Raw genomic sequence first — 15,428 nt, 5'->3', positions numbered from 1 at the left:
AAATGGTGCCAGCAAGACAGCTGACATTTTATAGGTCCACAGTGAGCTGACCTTTCAGTAACCTACCTGGATGAGACATGGTCAGGCAGCTGGATAGTTATTCTTCTCCACATGGAGCTGTTGACAGAGTTATAGATGGTAGCTTCATGGAACTGAAATGGGGAGCAGCCAATGCTATTAGATGAGGAAGGAAGACAGTGTGTCTGGACGAGTTGCCATGAGTCTGTCCTGCAGGAAGCAAAAAAAAAAAAAGAAAGAAGTTTTATAACAACTGAATAAATAATGAAAGGAAAACAGGTAATTTCAAAGGGTCATGGCACTGCCTGTCTTACTAAACAAATACAAGAGATTGTCAGCAATAGTTTCCATGCTCTGGGGCCACAAATTAATGAGAGGTGAGAGGCTGAAGCACTGGTGCAACCAGCACCAGGTTTGAGTGGTGGAACTCACAGCACAGTTTGGTACATACAGCTCCTCTGGGCTGCATGACAGAAGTATCTGTTTGGGAGTCTGCTCCTTAACTCTTACAATGTTCAGAAGAGCCCCCACAGAATTTGCTATATTTTCATTCACAGTCATTTAAGTGCAGAATATAGCTTTGTTTTTACAAATTATAATGTGCTGCTATACTACAGCACAGGAGACAGTGTTGTTAATTGTTTGCTAGTTAAAGACCCATTTGGAGTTAAGTAACTCTCACTTCATTACAGCTTGGTCCTGTATCATACTAAAAGAAGTTTCTTGTGAATGTGGTTTCCTGAGAGTATATTTTTAACAGGAGCATCCTCATGACTGTAACTGCAAGTTCAATGCCATGAATCTGTCAATATCTGGGATAAATTATAAGAGAATTTATGGGAGTTCTGTACACAAAGCCCAGTGTTTGCACACAGGCTTTATTCAGATCCTGTTACAACATGAATAGCAAAGTAATTGCTTTAATAAACAAAAGCTCTCTAGGTTTTTAATATCATTCTATTTTTTTTTTTAGATCTGTGTACTCTGCTGTCATTTACCTGGCATCCTTTGTATACTCCAGCATCACTGAGTGGAGGTCCCCACAAGAATTTGCTTCACAGCCAACCACGATCTATAGCACAAATAAAATTGACTGCTATAACAAGTCAGGCAGACATTTGAAGTGATATAAAATCAAGTTATATTCTCCTTTTTTTTCTTTTTCTTTATGGGGTCTATAAAAGAGATTGCTAACAGATCTTGGACAAAAAAAAATCAAAAGTGGATAGAAAACAAAAGACACAGTACTTCAGATACTGCTTTTACTTAATGAATTTTACTTAATTGCTACTGTTATCTCCAAACAGAATCCTAACATTACATTCCTATAATCCAAATTAAATATCTAAACAAACAAATTGTTACTGAAACAAAAAGATATGGTAGCTCCTTGGCATTTCCAAAAGTGAAACACCTCTGAAATTTAAAATTCATAACGATAAACATGTAGGCATAAACTTCAAGTCAATCCAATTTAAGAACAGAGTTATTCTGAATATTTAAAACAATAGATATATTTGTATCATATTAAAGTGGAAAGATTACAGTACCCAATGTATAGTACTGAATAGATAACAAAAAGCTAAATTTCAAAACCAAACAGAAGCCATGCTAGAGCTGAATTCTTAGTTTAGAAATACAATCTTTACTGTGACTGGTGCAGAAAAAGGGGGAGAGAAGCAGAAGAGAAAAACTCAGCAATAAGACCTTAGTAATACAAACTACTAAATGGGTTATCATAATTTTGGCCTTAAAATAGAGAAAAAATATCATAAGCTGGGTAAAATAAGTGGCCTGAGGCAGAGTCTTGGCACTCAGTAGTAAAAAGCATGTGAGAGTCCTCTTTTATAAAATTTCTTTGAAGGTGGCATGCTGTGTGAGGGGGGAAAGCTGTGCCTTAGGTTTTATATTAGATAGTAAATATAAAATAGGCAACAAATGTTGAGAAAAGGTGAAAATATTGATCAGTGGAAGATGGAAAATTCTAGAACTATCTTGTCAAACAGAAGAACAAGGAAAAAAACATAACAAGAAAATGGATGACTATTTTAATAACCCTACTTTCATATTAGTTCCTGGCTTATTTAAGGCAAGATACTTGGAGAATGGAAAGCTATTATAAAACAACTACTTGTTGTCTTTGGTAACAAGTGCAGAATCCCACCTTAAATCAAAGTAAAATACTCAGAAACGTTTCTCTGATTGTTTGGGTCATTTGCCATGACACAAGCAAATAGAAGGGGTACTTCTACTTGAACACGCCCGCATTTTCCATATGACACTCCTTTGCCTTTTCTGTTTATTCACAGATTAGGGGAAAATGGCATATTCTGCATCCTATCTATTCTCACCTTAGAAAATAATTGCTACTATATCTGATGATCCAGTAATTTCAGATAAAAGGGATTAGACTTCCAATCCCTGTGACTAACCCCCAAAGCATACAGTCAGTCAGAATAATTTGACATTTTACATTCAGGCAACCTTTCTGGTTCTCATTACTTATACTTCAGATTTTCCTTTAATTTCTAGTAAAAAGTCACTATTAATTATTCATTCAATTGAGCATTCTAGTTGGAAGGGGAATAATTTCTGGAGACACTGTAGATGACTTTTCATTCTGTACTTTACTTTGGAGAGAGAGAACATTTCTTACTTTAAACTGCATCATGTATCCTGGCTGTATAATGAGCTCCCTGGAGGACAGGATGTTGTGTGTTTTGTCCTTTTTCTTGTTTGGCCAGTAGAGATGGAATGATGGATTTCCACAGAACCCTGCAGTCCTGACTGCATTAGGGTAAAAGCTCCAGTTTTCTTCATGAGAGGTGCCTTCTATTAAGATGAGTTAAATATAATTACTGCATTAGCTTGGTAAACATCAAGGCTTAGTAATGAATCCACAGAATCACTAGATACAGTATTTTAGTAACATAGACACTACATTTATGTTATCTGTAATGACACACATTAAGCTACTAACAGACGTAATAGGGACATCAGCTCCAGAGAGCTAATTAAAATGTTTAAATAATAGTACTTTTAAAATTATGATGAAATAAAAATTTAGTAGCAGGAATTGAAATGAAATGAATTGGACTGAAATAAAAATTTTTGTCTTTCTTATAGGCATGTATATATATATGTGCATAAATACATATCTGAATATACATATGTGTGTGTATATATATATGTATATATATTTACACACTCCTACGAGTAGCGTGAAGAATAACATATAAACAGCATCAGCCTACAAAAAATAAAAAATTTTCAGAGTTAAAATGGAAGAAAGTCTGCTTGCAAGCTCACAGGACTTAGGTAAAATAAGATAATCCAGACAACAGATAAGCTAAGGTGTGGCAGCCTGTCTTACCATCATCAAACGTATCTACCAGCTGGCTGGGGTTGATCTCTGCTCCTCCGATCAGGATGTTATCCAGAGCCCACTGTGCCCGGTCTGGGCCTGGAACCACGATCCCGTTGCTGATGGTGAACGGCTGCCACCAGCGCAGGCGGGTGGTGTTGGTCAGGGCATGTTCGGGGAGGAGGATGTAGTCGTGCCTGACTGAGATGTATTTTTGGTAATCCATCTCATGAAGCAAAGTCCAGGATATCCCTGGAATGAAAAGACGCAGGTTTAATAATAAGAACAAGCATAGGGTAGAATCTTTTAAAAGATTTAAGTAAGATAGTAGGAAATAAAAAATAATAGCTATGGTCTTCTGGTAGGCAAATCTTAACTTTCTAATGATAGTTGGCAACTGTTTCTCACTGCAAGAGTAATCTTGTAATCATATAAAGGAATCAAATTGGCTGCAAACCACTGATTACTGAAATCAGGCAGGAGGATTACAGAAAACTCCTGAGCAACTCCTGAGCAACAGATGGAAATTTTAGAAAGGGAAAACACTTTACACAGACAAAAATAATTTTGAAATTAAAAATTAGCTTATTATTTTGGATCTCTGACAACTTCCCAGATATTCATGGTGCTTGGATGCAGAACAAGACTTTAGCTTAGCTGAAACCATAGGATGTACTTGCCTCCGTCGATGGAATAGTCTAGCAGCACTCCCTCCTTTCTGCAAGTTGGTCTGTGGCACGTTGTCATGTTGTTCTCGCTCCCAATTCTCCCCCAGTACTGTAGAAACCTAAGAGTTAATGTATATGATTACATCTGTTAAAGATCTGCACGGAGCCATGCTGAAAATGTTCCAAATGCCAGCATTTTTAAGCATGTAACTGTGCAAGTACTACAAAGGTTTCCAAAAACATGGCCTAGTAATTCTCACGGGAACTTAATGAAATTCAGCAAAGATCTACCCCTGGGAGGGACTAACTCCTTGCAAATGTACCAACTGGGGACTGACTGGATGGGAGCTGCTTTGCTAGCAGTTCCCTGTGAGTCCTGCTGGAAAGAGAGCTCACCATGTGTTAACAAGTTGCCCTTATATCAATGAAGGACATAAAAGAAGTTGATGAACTGAGGCAAGGTCAGCGAAGGACACTGGAATGGTTGGAATGGTTGGGGCTGGAGTACCTGCCCTGTGAGGAGAGGCTGAGGGAGCATGGCTGGTTCAACCTGGAGAAGATGGCTGGGACTGGGGGACAGTGGTCATATACTTAGAAAATGGGGGGTTCCAACTGGATTTACCAGAGGGAAAAAAAAATCACTCAGAGGGTAACTAAGCACTGGAACAAGCTGTCCAGACAGACTGCAGGATCTCTGTTCTTGGAGGATTTTAAAGACCTAATGGGACAAAAGCCCTGATCAAACTGGTCTGAATTCAGTGTTACCTGGCTTTGAATGTAAGGTTGGGCTAGGGACTCCCTGAGGCCCCTTCCTTCCTGAAAGGTTGTATGATGCAGTGAACGCTTTTTGAATGACAGAAGTCAGAGTGTGTGGCTTCATTAAAGCCACACAGTCAAGGGAAATGTTGCTGAAGTTGTCTACGTCATGTCCTTCCTTAGCTTGTCTAAAGTGACATAATTCCATTGCTCTCCTGGTAAGTCATCCTTTTCTACAGCATGGGAGTGGAGTAGGTCTTGTATGGGCACTCAAGAGAAGACAACCAGCAGAGGTTATGCTCTGAACTGAGACACAGCTGGAGATGCCAAGGAGACTGTGGTATCTTGCCTCTTTGCAGGACAGGAGTTGCTGATTCATGAGACCCTTTCCGCTGCACAAGGGTGAGCCTCGCTCTCTGTGACTTATCTGAAAGCATCAGTGTCTTGAGAATCATAACCTCATTAGTGTCTGCCTCAGGTCGTGCTATGCTAGTGGTGACCTAGGAATTCCCTGAGCTACAAGCTATGTTACTGCTGCTTTGTCAGTGTTTAACAGAGTTCCCCAGGAAAATGACATGGAAACATGACCTACTTTGCCCCCCGCAGGTCCAGATCTTGAGTGACAGCCTGCCTCACAGTTGCACCTCCAAAATACAGAGTTGTGTCTTCTGCAAGAATTCCACACTCGGTACAGGTATTTCCACCTTCTAAGGACATCCATAAATCTGGTTTAATTTCTTCATTGTCAAAGCGCTCTTTCAGGAAAGTCTGTAAGTAAGGTATGCACAGGTAATTAAGATTTTAAGTCTTTCTGATGACCACAGGTGGAACTGATCTAAACATATTTGAAGGGCTCATGAACACTGTAAATTTTTCTCAGGATGACTGAATATAATCACTTTTGGTTGAATATTTACACACTTAAAATGATTGGCTAAATGTGAAAATATATTAGGGCTGGATTTTAACATACTTGGGAGGTAATCCAGCAAACTAAAATTGGCATGTGCAAATGGGTGGATGTGTTGGGTTTTTGTGGCAAGGTTTTGATGGCAGGAGGCTACAGGGGGATCTTCTCTATGTATGGGAGAAAAAATATTCTATATTTTTTCCCCAGCAAAACCTAAAATAAAATTTTAGGGTTATTGTAGTGAACATGCACTTATGCAACTGTCTGCACAAATATTTACAGTGAAAACCATCTAGAATATATTTCTGATTTCCACTTACCTCCAGGTGCATAACTGAAATCCTGGCCTTAAGGAGATAGTAGTAGAACTCCCCTAAAATTGCTAGCATTTTATCCCTAATGTCCTTAATGTGAAGGATACATTACTATTTAAAAATTGCAAACAGACAATTATATTTGATCATGTATTAGTATTTCAGATGAAAAATAGAAGGTTATAATAATTCAAATGATAACCTAAAAGCTAAATAGTTATATTCTCTTTAGACAGAATTGTTGTTATCCTGTTGTTTCTGTGGGAGATGTACCTATTCTGTTCTCACCTGATGTAGAAAAAATGAGATGGTAAACACAACATTTTAAACTAATTTGGGGTCATTACATATTCTTTTCTAAATATGTCACATTTTAAATATATTTTAACTTTTAAATAAATAATATCTAAGTAGAGTTCACTCACTTGTTATTGATTAACATGAATAACAGCCAGGTGAATTAATTTTCTAATTTTATGCCACTTTTCTGTATTTCCTACTTCAGTAAAGTCTTTCATGATAAAGACAATCTTTCTACAGGTCTTGATCAGATATAATGATATGTGCAAGGGTGATTTAGATCCTATAATTATGATTTAAACATGAACAGTGAACTGTATCACAGCTTTTTATCACAGTGTTATTTGCAAAGGAACAAACCTGTTCTTGAATAATGCAGTAATAATTTTGCTAAAAACTGATTAAAGGGCTGAAAATGGATTTGATTCTCTTCAAGCTGACAGGAATCAAAGCTAAATTTTCAGTGGGATCAATCTCTCCTCTCTCTCTCAGCCAAATACATGCCAAATTAATTCTTTAAAACATGTAGTAAAATTACCTTCAGTGTCTGGGTAAGGTAGCAGTTTGGACCCGAATACCCAGGGTCACAGATGCATTGTTCATTCAGGCAGTCCCCATGACCTCTACAGTTTTCCAGACAACCAGGGCCCAGATAGAAGTTATCGATGGCCCACTGCATATCTGAGTATTTCTGGTAGAAGCGAAACCTCACAGGACTAGGTACAAAGGAATGAAGAGAAACATATGTATAAACCAACTTTGCTCAATTGAAAAAAAGGTGATTAAACACAATATACTTATGACTGTACTATCCCTCAAGCTTCCACAAGTAGTGGAAATATCTGTTGAAATTGATTTTATACATATACATAATGTAATGAACATGAATGCTAGTCTGCAGTTTTCTTGAAAGATAATGAATAAGCAGATGTATCTCTTGTTGTGTTTCTAGGCAGGTATTCAATCCAAGTCAAAATGAGTAGAAAATTCATACTTACTTGCCCACAAGGCTTTCAGGCAGTGAGTAAGTTACTCTTTTCCATCCTTTTGTGGGAAAGAAGACAGATGGCTGTGAAACACTCCCAGAACATTTTGGATCAGCTGGTAAGCACTGAGGTACTAAGTAACTCCAGCTAACGCCAAAGTCAGTGGAATACTGCACGTGGACCTGATTTTGTGCAAGTTTTTCTGAGGTTTTACATCCAACAGAAACCTATCAAAGAAGAGAGCATCAAGAATTTAGAATTAATCATGGTGGTGGAGTTTAAAAAAGTGTTTGAACCTGAAAACTGACTGCAGAATTTTTGTTTGAAATGATGGCAATAACATGCCTGTACACTACCAGTCATCTGCATCTTCAGTATTCCCAAGACAGAGAAGAGACATCATACTGTGAATTTTGTTTTCTTCTAGTTAGATCACACTTCTGGATTTCCAGATTTTGACACTTGTGCCTTATACCCCAGTACCACATAACAAATAAAGTTCATCTCCCCTCCCACACAGTCTAAGATTTGCATATTTCAGAGAAGGCCACAGATTAGGTGAACCATCTTTACGGAGGGATGTGCAAAGGGCTCTTGCAACTTCCTTATATCACTGGGCTATTTCCTTAATTTAGGTAAAGGGGTGTGTGAAGGGCAGTTTGGGTGCAGGTTTGAATTACCTTGAACTGCATGATCCAGCCTTCTGTAGGAGTCAGATCGTGGGTAACTGCATAGACCTCTCTGCCGTCATGGCTCCCACAGATCATGACACCATCAGGAGAATCACAAAATCTCTCGATTGAGCAATCATCATGGAATAACCAGTGTTCATTCACTTGAAAATAAATGGCAACATCAGTAGTATACAGTGACAACATAAATTAAAGAACACAGGGAGTGGTGTTAACCACGAAAGGTGATTCATGGCTTTGTTCTTCAGCCTACGTGAGAATTATTTAGTATTGCTCCTGAGAACATCAGTACCCCATCTTTCCCATGTACATAGGTATTACATTTATCACATTTATTGTTGAAAGCACATCTTATTACTCTCTTGTATAAGAACTATAGCATTATTTTTTTAATGCTCAAGAAGTAAGGATCTGAGATTTATTTAAAACATAAACTTCTGTTGCACTGAACATTTTTTGGGAGAGCCTTTTAATAGGCACTGCCTACATGTCTGCACAAAGTGTACCCCAGCACTGGTGCTTGTTAAGCCTTGTAAACATATGGAAATACATCTTCTAGAAAATTTAGTTGTAAAATGGAACTTAACTACCCTATATAATATTTTAAAAAGTTAGGAAATAGGAAGCAGATATTCAGGATAAGAAATTTGCTTAGAATAACCTGACACTTTTTAATCACTTTTTCTTTCTTTGAAAAGAAATTAGTCTTCTAAAATCCATGCCGTAAAAAAGAAAAGTTGCATTACATCTTTTCACTTCACGTTTTGTGAACTAAAAGCAAAAGACCAGACCTCTATATCGGGATTGTCTGTGATCGCCATCACAGTGAGACAAAGACTCAAGAGGCTCAGCAAGACTTGAAAATTTGAAAAGCTCCTTGCTCTTTAACTCAGGTCCACGTGGAACCTTTACCTGTAGTTTTGTCCTCCATGAACATGTCGAAGGCGATCCTGCCAGTGGGCCCTGCATCGGCGGGGGAGCGCTCGTGCTGCGGCAGGGGAGCGCTGCTGAAGGTGTCCAGCATCACTGTCCTCTGGTCGGCTGAGCCCGAAATCAGCACGTTGTCGATGGCCCAGTCATTCTGGTCCAGCCCATCGTGTTTAGGTTGCCACCAGCGGAACCGTGTCCCAATGGTTTTGGCATCGTAGGGAAGGAGGATGTTTACAAAGCTGAAATACAAAGTGGAAATTAGTTGTAGGAAAGCCACAGAAGGAGAACAATTTCGATGCTCTGTGCCAGGTGCTTTGACCAGGTCCACTACCTGTGTTTTTAAGAGTACATGGAAGTTAGGAAGAGAAGGAAAAGAGTGGCTGATCTAGCCTGTGTTCTTCTATGGGAAATGCCAGAATAAAAATCTTTCTGATCACTCCCAATGTCATCCCTGGGACAGCGGCTGAGAGAGAGGTGGGAAGTGTCAGCAACCAGACTGACATGGTTTAAGCAACCTCACTTGCTCCAGCTGTCCTTATGGGACCAAATGCAATGGTCTAGACTAGCAGGGTATGACCATAAGATCCTAATTAAGGGAAGTGTAAAGAAAGAGAACACTGAAGTAAAATTAAGATCAGTATTTTTAACCTGGAGCTATTCAGCAAATAGCCATGTTCCAGTACAACTTTATTTTTTTCCATTCCAACAGTAGACAACAGTACACTTAAATCTCATGTCCAGTTAAAGTGCTAATAGTTTCTTGGTGTGTTCAAACGAAATAACAAATAATAGGCCCCTCACATTCCCATTTTCTATGAATCTTTATAATTAGTCAGTGAGGAAAAGGTCACATGTATGCATGATTTGAATCTCGCAGATATCTGAAAATAGGGCTTGAGTGTGTCCATCCATCCTTTTGATGGATGTCTGCAGAAATTCAGTTTCTCCTCTACACACCATTTTCTAACTAGTTCAAACAATGACTGTCTGCTCTTGTCAGTAAGAAACTAGATTGCAAATGTTAGCATCTTAAAGAACAGGATGAGTATCTCTACAGTAGCTATTAATTTATCCTCCTGCAACCATTTACAAACCTACCAGGCTGCTACAGGCTTCTAACTACCCTTGTATTTCTGGCCTAGCAGCTGCACAAATGCTGATGCTCCAGCACATGTGCCAAGGCCATTCATAAATGCTTGCAGGACTGGACAACCTGAACTTGCAAGGATCTGACATCCAAACCACAGCAGTGATAGGTCCCACAGGTTCTTATGAAACATTCAAGACCACTTTACTTTAGTAAAGGAAATTACATAGTCAGAAAGGAGGTATCTACAAACCCAGGCTTGCTGAATTGGTCATAAAAAATTTCCATTAAGAGGCTCCAGGTGATTCCACCGTTCACAGAATACTCCAGCAGCACTCCTTGGTTGCGGTTATTAGGAGTTATCAGACATCCATACATGAAATAAAACTGGATGAATTCTGCACTGGTGAGGTTCAAATCCACTGTAACTAACATACGGCTGCAGCCCTGAAAAGCAAGGAAAAAATATGATGGCTAGCAAACTTATGTTCATAAAAAGTGTTAGACTATGCAGTCACTATTAATGTAACCTCATGCTGTAAAAATTCTAAAATTGTATAAATTTTATTAATTATGTCAAAGGTTAAGCTACAACAGAACAATATATATTCTTCCCTGAAGACATAAGTTCAGTTACATTCCATCTTAAAAACGCCTGTTGTGTACTCATACATATTGCTCCTTATTCCTACAGCTTTACGGCATTCAGTATCCATAACTATGTTCACCTTTCTTCTGAATACAAGAATTGCAAAAATCCATTTGCTTCCAGTGTAAATCAGAAGGTTTTCCATCCAGAATGAATGAATCACTGATTATGTGCTAATGGCTCAATTTATGCAAACCATGAAATGGCAAAGCAAATTTAATATGTGTGTTTTCCACAATCCCACAATTTCCACAATAAATTTCACATTGCTTAGTCTATTAGTTAGTGACACCTGCTTAGTCCTACTGGGAGGAAGTGGAAATTTAGTGCTTCTGTTAGTTTATTTTAGAAAACTTTCATCAGTTTGAACCTAGTTATAAAACTGATGAAAGAGATCTACAAGCATAAATTTTACAAGTTTCTAAAATACTATTTTGTCATTTTTGTAATCTCGAGGTTATCTGTTAGCCAACTATAATTCAGCAGCAGTATGGGTTATACACCTACGTATGCAGCTAACCTAGGAAATTTTACTGTGAGCTTACTCTGAAAACACCCAGTGTGAAACATCTGAAGGATGAGGCTACACACAGATGCAACGTACTCCAGAATGACCCTGCCTGAGCGGGGAGGTTGGACCAGATGACCCACTGTGGTCCCTTCCAACCTTACCCACTCTGTGATTCTGTATTTTCAAGGACCATGTGCAAGTTATACAAGTGCAAATACCTAGGAATTAATTTACTTCTGCGGTCTGATTAGAAGCCACACCAAACTTTGGTCTTTGGAAGTTTTAAGTGCTATGAGGAGGCTGAGTGAGTGAAATTAAATGTCTACATTCTTACACTGTGCTTTAACCTATCAGCTCCATTTCCAGCCCCTCTATAGCTCCTTTCAGGAGGCACACACATTGTATCTCATTTTCCTGGCTGCAGTGTAGTGAGGAACATGGTATCAGCTTTACTGGAGTGTTTCTGGCTGGCCCTAGTCTGTAGGACTTGTCTGACTTTGACCTTCGGCTAGGCAAAGCATATAATTTTAAAAAATATTTTATATATTTAATATGTTATGCTGGGTTTTTTAACACCTCGCTATTTAGTTAACTTTTTAAATCAGTCCCATTTATACTGTCAAATGGAGTGAGCTGATCTCTGTGCTGAACACACACCCCGCTGAAGTGAAGAGCCATCCCAGAGGCGACGGCCCCGCAGACCGTGCTCAGTTTGCCCCCGTTCACCGTCAGCCAGTTCTGGTTCGACGGGGAGCGGTTGAAGTTGTCTTTCAGTTGTGTTGGAAGGGGAGTCTCTGGCTCGTCGCAGTACAGCCCGCCCCAGTGCTCATCGCAGCTGCAGAGGAAAACAAATGCAGAAATCAGCTGGCAAAGGCCCTGCACAGCAGTTTAATCCGTGCCACGTTATTCCACTTCAAGGTGCCATCTTATTCTGCATAGAAGCTGTCTGCATCATTTACTAGCACAGAACTGGTATGTGGGAGTTTCAAACATCTGCCACATTTCGTGGTTAGTAGGATACAAAAATGACTTTAGGAAGGCTTAGTATTATGTATCATTCAAACTACTAATACAGAGTACACTGCTGAACACAGTAAAATCAGTAAAATTCACTGTGCTTGGATGGATAAACTTAAGAGAATGTGCCAAGCCTAAGAATGTCCTGCTAATGTTACAGTTTAAGTTTCTGTAAAACTTTGGTAGATGGGTGCTTTCTTGTTGTTTCTTAATATAGTTCTCCCTTTTTTCTCCTCTGAAAAACATTCTTGTAATGTGTCAAAGACTGGATAACAGCATGGAAATGTGTTCTGCTACTATGAGATTTCACCACGGAGATTGTGTCTTGGTACTTCAGTGCTGTCAGGATAGAGAGCACAATAATATGTCTATTCTACAGTGAAATATAGTTCTAACAAATAAAGTCACAGTGCAATTATACAACCATTCTCCCATTTCTGTTGCCATTTGTGGCCGGAAAAAAAAGCAATACATCCATCTGGAAGGTATTTCCCTGTTGCCAAGACAGGCAAATCTGGGGAGATCTGATTGTTGTTTGTTAGCTTTGCAGGATTCTATGTCAACTGTTATGCAGATAGTTTGAGGATCAAGCCAGTCTGCCTCCCCTGGCAAACCCTACCATGGAGCAGATGCATCAGACCATCAAGTTAACACCAGTCAAAAGGCAAAATCTGGCCTTCTGAAGAACTGGCATATATCATGTTTAGTGGACATGTCCCACTTCCAGCCCAGGTTCGATGCACCCAGAAGCAAGCTGAGAGCACAGGAACATAGTGTGAAACCCCTTGGGAATAAGGATGACAACTTCTGGGAAGCTGCAGGACTCTATGTCGCTAGAGGGGTTTGCAAACTCAAGAGATATCTTCTCCCTGCCTGGTGGGAGGGGAATCAAGATGCAGCAGAGGCAGCAGCAGAGGTGATGCTTTGCCACTGAGGAAAGGACTGTCTGCATTGGCCATAGTGCAGGAACAGGCAGAGGTCTGGCAGAGCCAACCCTCACACTTACCCTTCTGCTTGTTATTTCTGTTCCCAAGTGGTCCCGGTGCCGTGCTCAGTTTTAACAGCAAAATCCACCTTGCTTTGAAAAACTATATCACAGTTTTTCCTGAAGTTCATTAAAATGGCAGAGGAGGAGTGAAATGCTGCAGTGCTGGGCAGGACAGGGAACAGATGACACTTACACACAGTTGTCCTGGGTGCACTTCCCATGGCCACTGCACATGTCTATGCAGCCGTCCCCGATGTAGACGTTGTCGATTGCCCACGTTTGCTGCTTATCGAAAGGAGCGGGCTGGTGCCAGCGGAAACGAGTGGCTTGAGACCTTGGGAGAGAAAGACAGACAGAAAGGTCTATTTCTAGCTAAGCTAATCTTTATTTTGACTGAAAGGAAATGTCAGTCTTGAGGCTAGACTGTTCTTGGAAGACTTGTTTGGTATCAGCACAACTCAGGGCTGATTCCTGACAATGACAACGTCCTTCCAAGAAGAGGGTGCCTTCTTGGAGAGGCATAAGTTCTGAGAACAGGACAAAGCACAAGTGCTTGGTAGCATGCTGAGAGTGTGCTAAAAGCAAAGCCAGTGGGCCATGGTTGGTGCAGTGGAGAGGAGGGCAGGAAGAAGGTGGTACGTCCAAATGGAAGCTCAGTCATAACCATATCCCAGCAAAAATCCAAACTTGAGGGATAGCTGGGAGCTGGATCAAGCCAGAAACCTCCAAATCCTCCAGGTTTCACAGTGAGCCAGAGTTTTGTTGCTTCAGTCCAAGTCAGCAAAATAACTCAACTTTTTCTCTATGAATTCTCCCAACTACACTTAGGTAAGAGCACCTCTACAGAGTGGGTTGGCTCCTAGATAAGATGCTGCCATTATAAATCTACAGGGGACAGAAGAGAGAGGCCATGCAGGGCTTGCAGTGTTATCCACGTTTTGCAGTTTCTTCCCTCCCCTCCACCCAGGGTTTGACTGGAAATGCAAAGAAATGATCTGTGGTGTGATCCTGGCTCTTTTCAGTAAATCATTTTCATTTTATTGATTAAAGGGGCTTAGCTCTCCATATGTGAATTAAGTGTCTCAGCTCCCAAGACAGATGATGAAAATCTAGCCAAAACAGTCAGGGGATGCCAAAGAGCTAATCAGCTCATGCAGGTGTAGACTATGAGACAAGAGCTGCAAGTAGATGAATTTCTGTAACTTGTCAAAAATACCATTATAAATTCAAGGTAGTCTCTGTTTTGCTCTACAGCACTAGATGGCAGCATTGAACTTCTTGTAGTCTGTTTTCTTTTGCAACTCAAAGAGAAATCACAATTATTGTAAACACCAAAACAAATAAACAGCAAAATCCCCCAAACCTTTTATGATAAGGTCGATATTATTCCATGAATTATTTCTTTATGAATATGATGCAAGAGATGAATAAATAACATGTTTATCTAAAGAGAAATCTACTGTGAGCCCTCTAGCTGCCCACCAAATGGCATTTTTAAAGGAAATGTAAAAATTTTGAGGAAGTCCTTTAAGAATTAAGATGAGCACCTATATCTTACACTGCCTGCTTTAGGTTTGGTTTTTCACTAACAATTTATAGAGCTGATGCTCCTATGAGAAGCTGTATTTGCATTTTAAAATCAGCTCTGATTTTAAGTGTTCATTGCTTTCTGCAGGCCAGAGGTTACATAGTGATGTGGAGTACAGGAGCCCTGAAAAGCTATGCAAACATGGATGGTGAGCACCAGGCTAAACTATTGACTACATAACCTGCATGTCCCTAAAACATACAGGCACAAAAAAATTGGAGACACACACCTGCTATTACACAGCTTGAAATAATAAAGCAGCATAAAAATTATACTGCATCTAGACCAAAAGACCTATTAGCTGCGCCGTTCCTTATCCTAAAGCTCAACATCTCTCCTTATGAGATAAGGTTGTAATAACCTCTCTCATGCAATGCCTATCTTAATGTCTTTGGAAAATGGTATTACTTGAGCCAACAAATACAATTATCAGTTTGGACAGAAGGGCAATCTTTTCCTCAGTAGGGCATCAGACTTCTTTTGACATATACTGCTCAAAAAACTCTCTGGTTTTAAAACTACAGCTATTCATAAATCTGAGTTTATCTCAGGTGGTAGTTTCCTTTCAGGTCCAAATTCAATAGGTTTGGAACATCAACCCCAGCCCTTATTTATTCTATTCAACTCCAGAATGACTGCCCTGAACGCAA

At 39.7% G+C, this 15,428-nt stretch overlaps 1 protein-coding gene across 3 annotated transcripts in view; it reads right to left on the bottom strand.

Moving 5' to 3' along the window:
• The window catches only part of RELN (reelin), a 279,714-nt gene that overhangs the window by 13,486 nt on the left and 250,800 nt on the right, over positions 1 to 15,428 (bottom strand). For all 3 annotated transcript variants that reach the window (XM_027639774.1, XM_027639775.1, XM_027639776.1), the window contains exons 47-59: positions 13,384 to 13,524; positions 11,843 to 12,020; positions 10,279 to 10,472; positions 8,921 to 9,177; positions 7,997 to 8,151; positions 7,329 to 7,543; positions 6,869 to 7,046; positions 5,399 to 5,574; positions 4,063 to 4,169; positions 3,392 to 3,634; positions 2,675 to 2,850; positions 1,017 to 1,090; positions 67 to 228 (exon numbers count right to left, since the gene is read on the bottom strand). In XM_027639774.1, coding sequence (XP_027495575.1) covers positions 67 to 228; positions 1,017 to 1,090; positions 2,675 to 2,850; positions 3,392 to 3,634; positions 4,063 to 4,169; positions 5,399 to 5,574; positions 6,869 to 7,046; positions 7,329 to 7,543; positions 7,997 to 8,151; positions 8,921 to 9,177; positions 10,279 to 10,472; positions 11,843 to 12,020; positions 13,384 to 13,524 — 2,256 coding nt within the window. The remainder of the gene's footprint in view (positions 1 to 66; positions 229 to 1,016; positions 1,091 to 2,674; positions 2,851 to 3,391; positions 3,635 to 4,062; positions 4,170 to 5,398; positions 5,575 to 6,868; positions 7,047 to 7,328; positions 7,544 to 7,996; positions 8,152 to 8,920; positions 9,178 to 10,278; positions 10,473 to 11,842; positions 12,021 to 13,383; positions 13,525 to 15,428) is intronic.

The sequence above is a fragment of the Corapipo altera genome, unplaced genomic scaffold, assembly GCF_003945725.1.
Source record: "Corapipo altera isolate COAL_440 unplaced genomic scaffold, ASM394572v1 1b, whole genome shotgun sequence".
NCBI classification, from domain to species: Eukaryota; Metazoa; Chordata; class Aves; order Passeriformes; family Pipridae; genus Corapipo; species Corapipo altera.
Note: the sequence above shows the minus strand (reverse complement) of the source record. Positions and strands in the feature narration are given on the sequence as shown.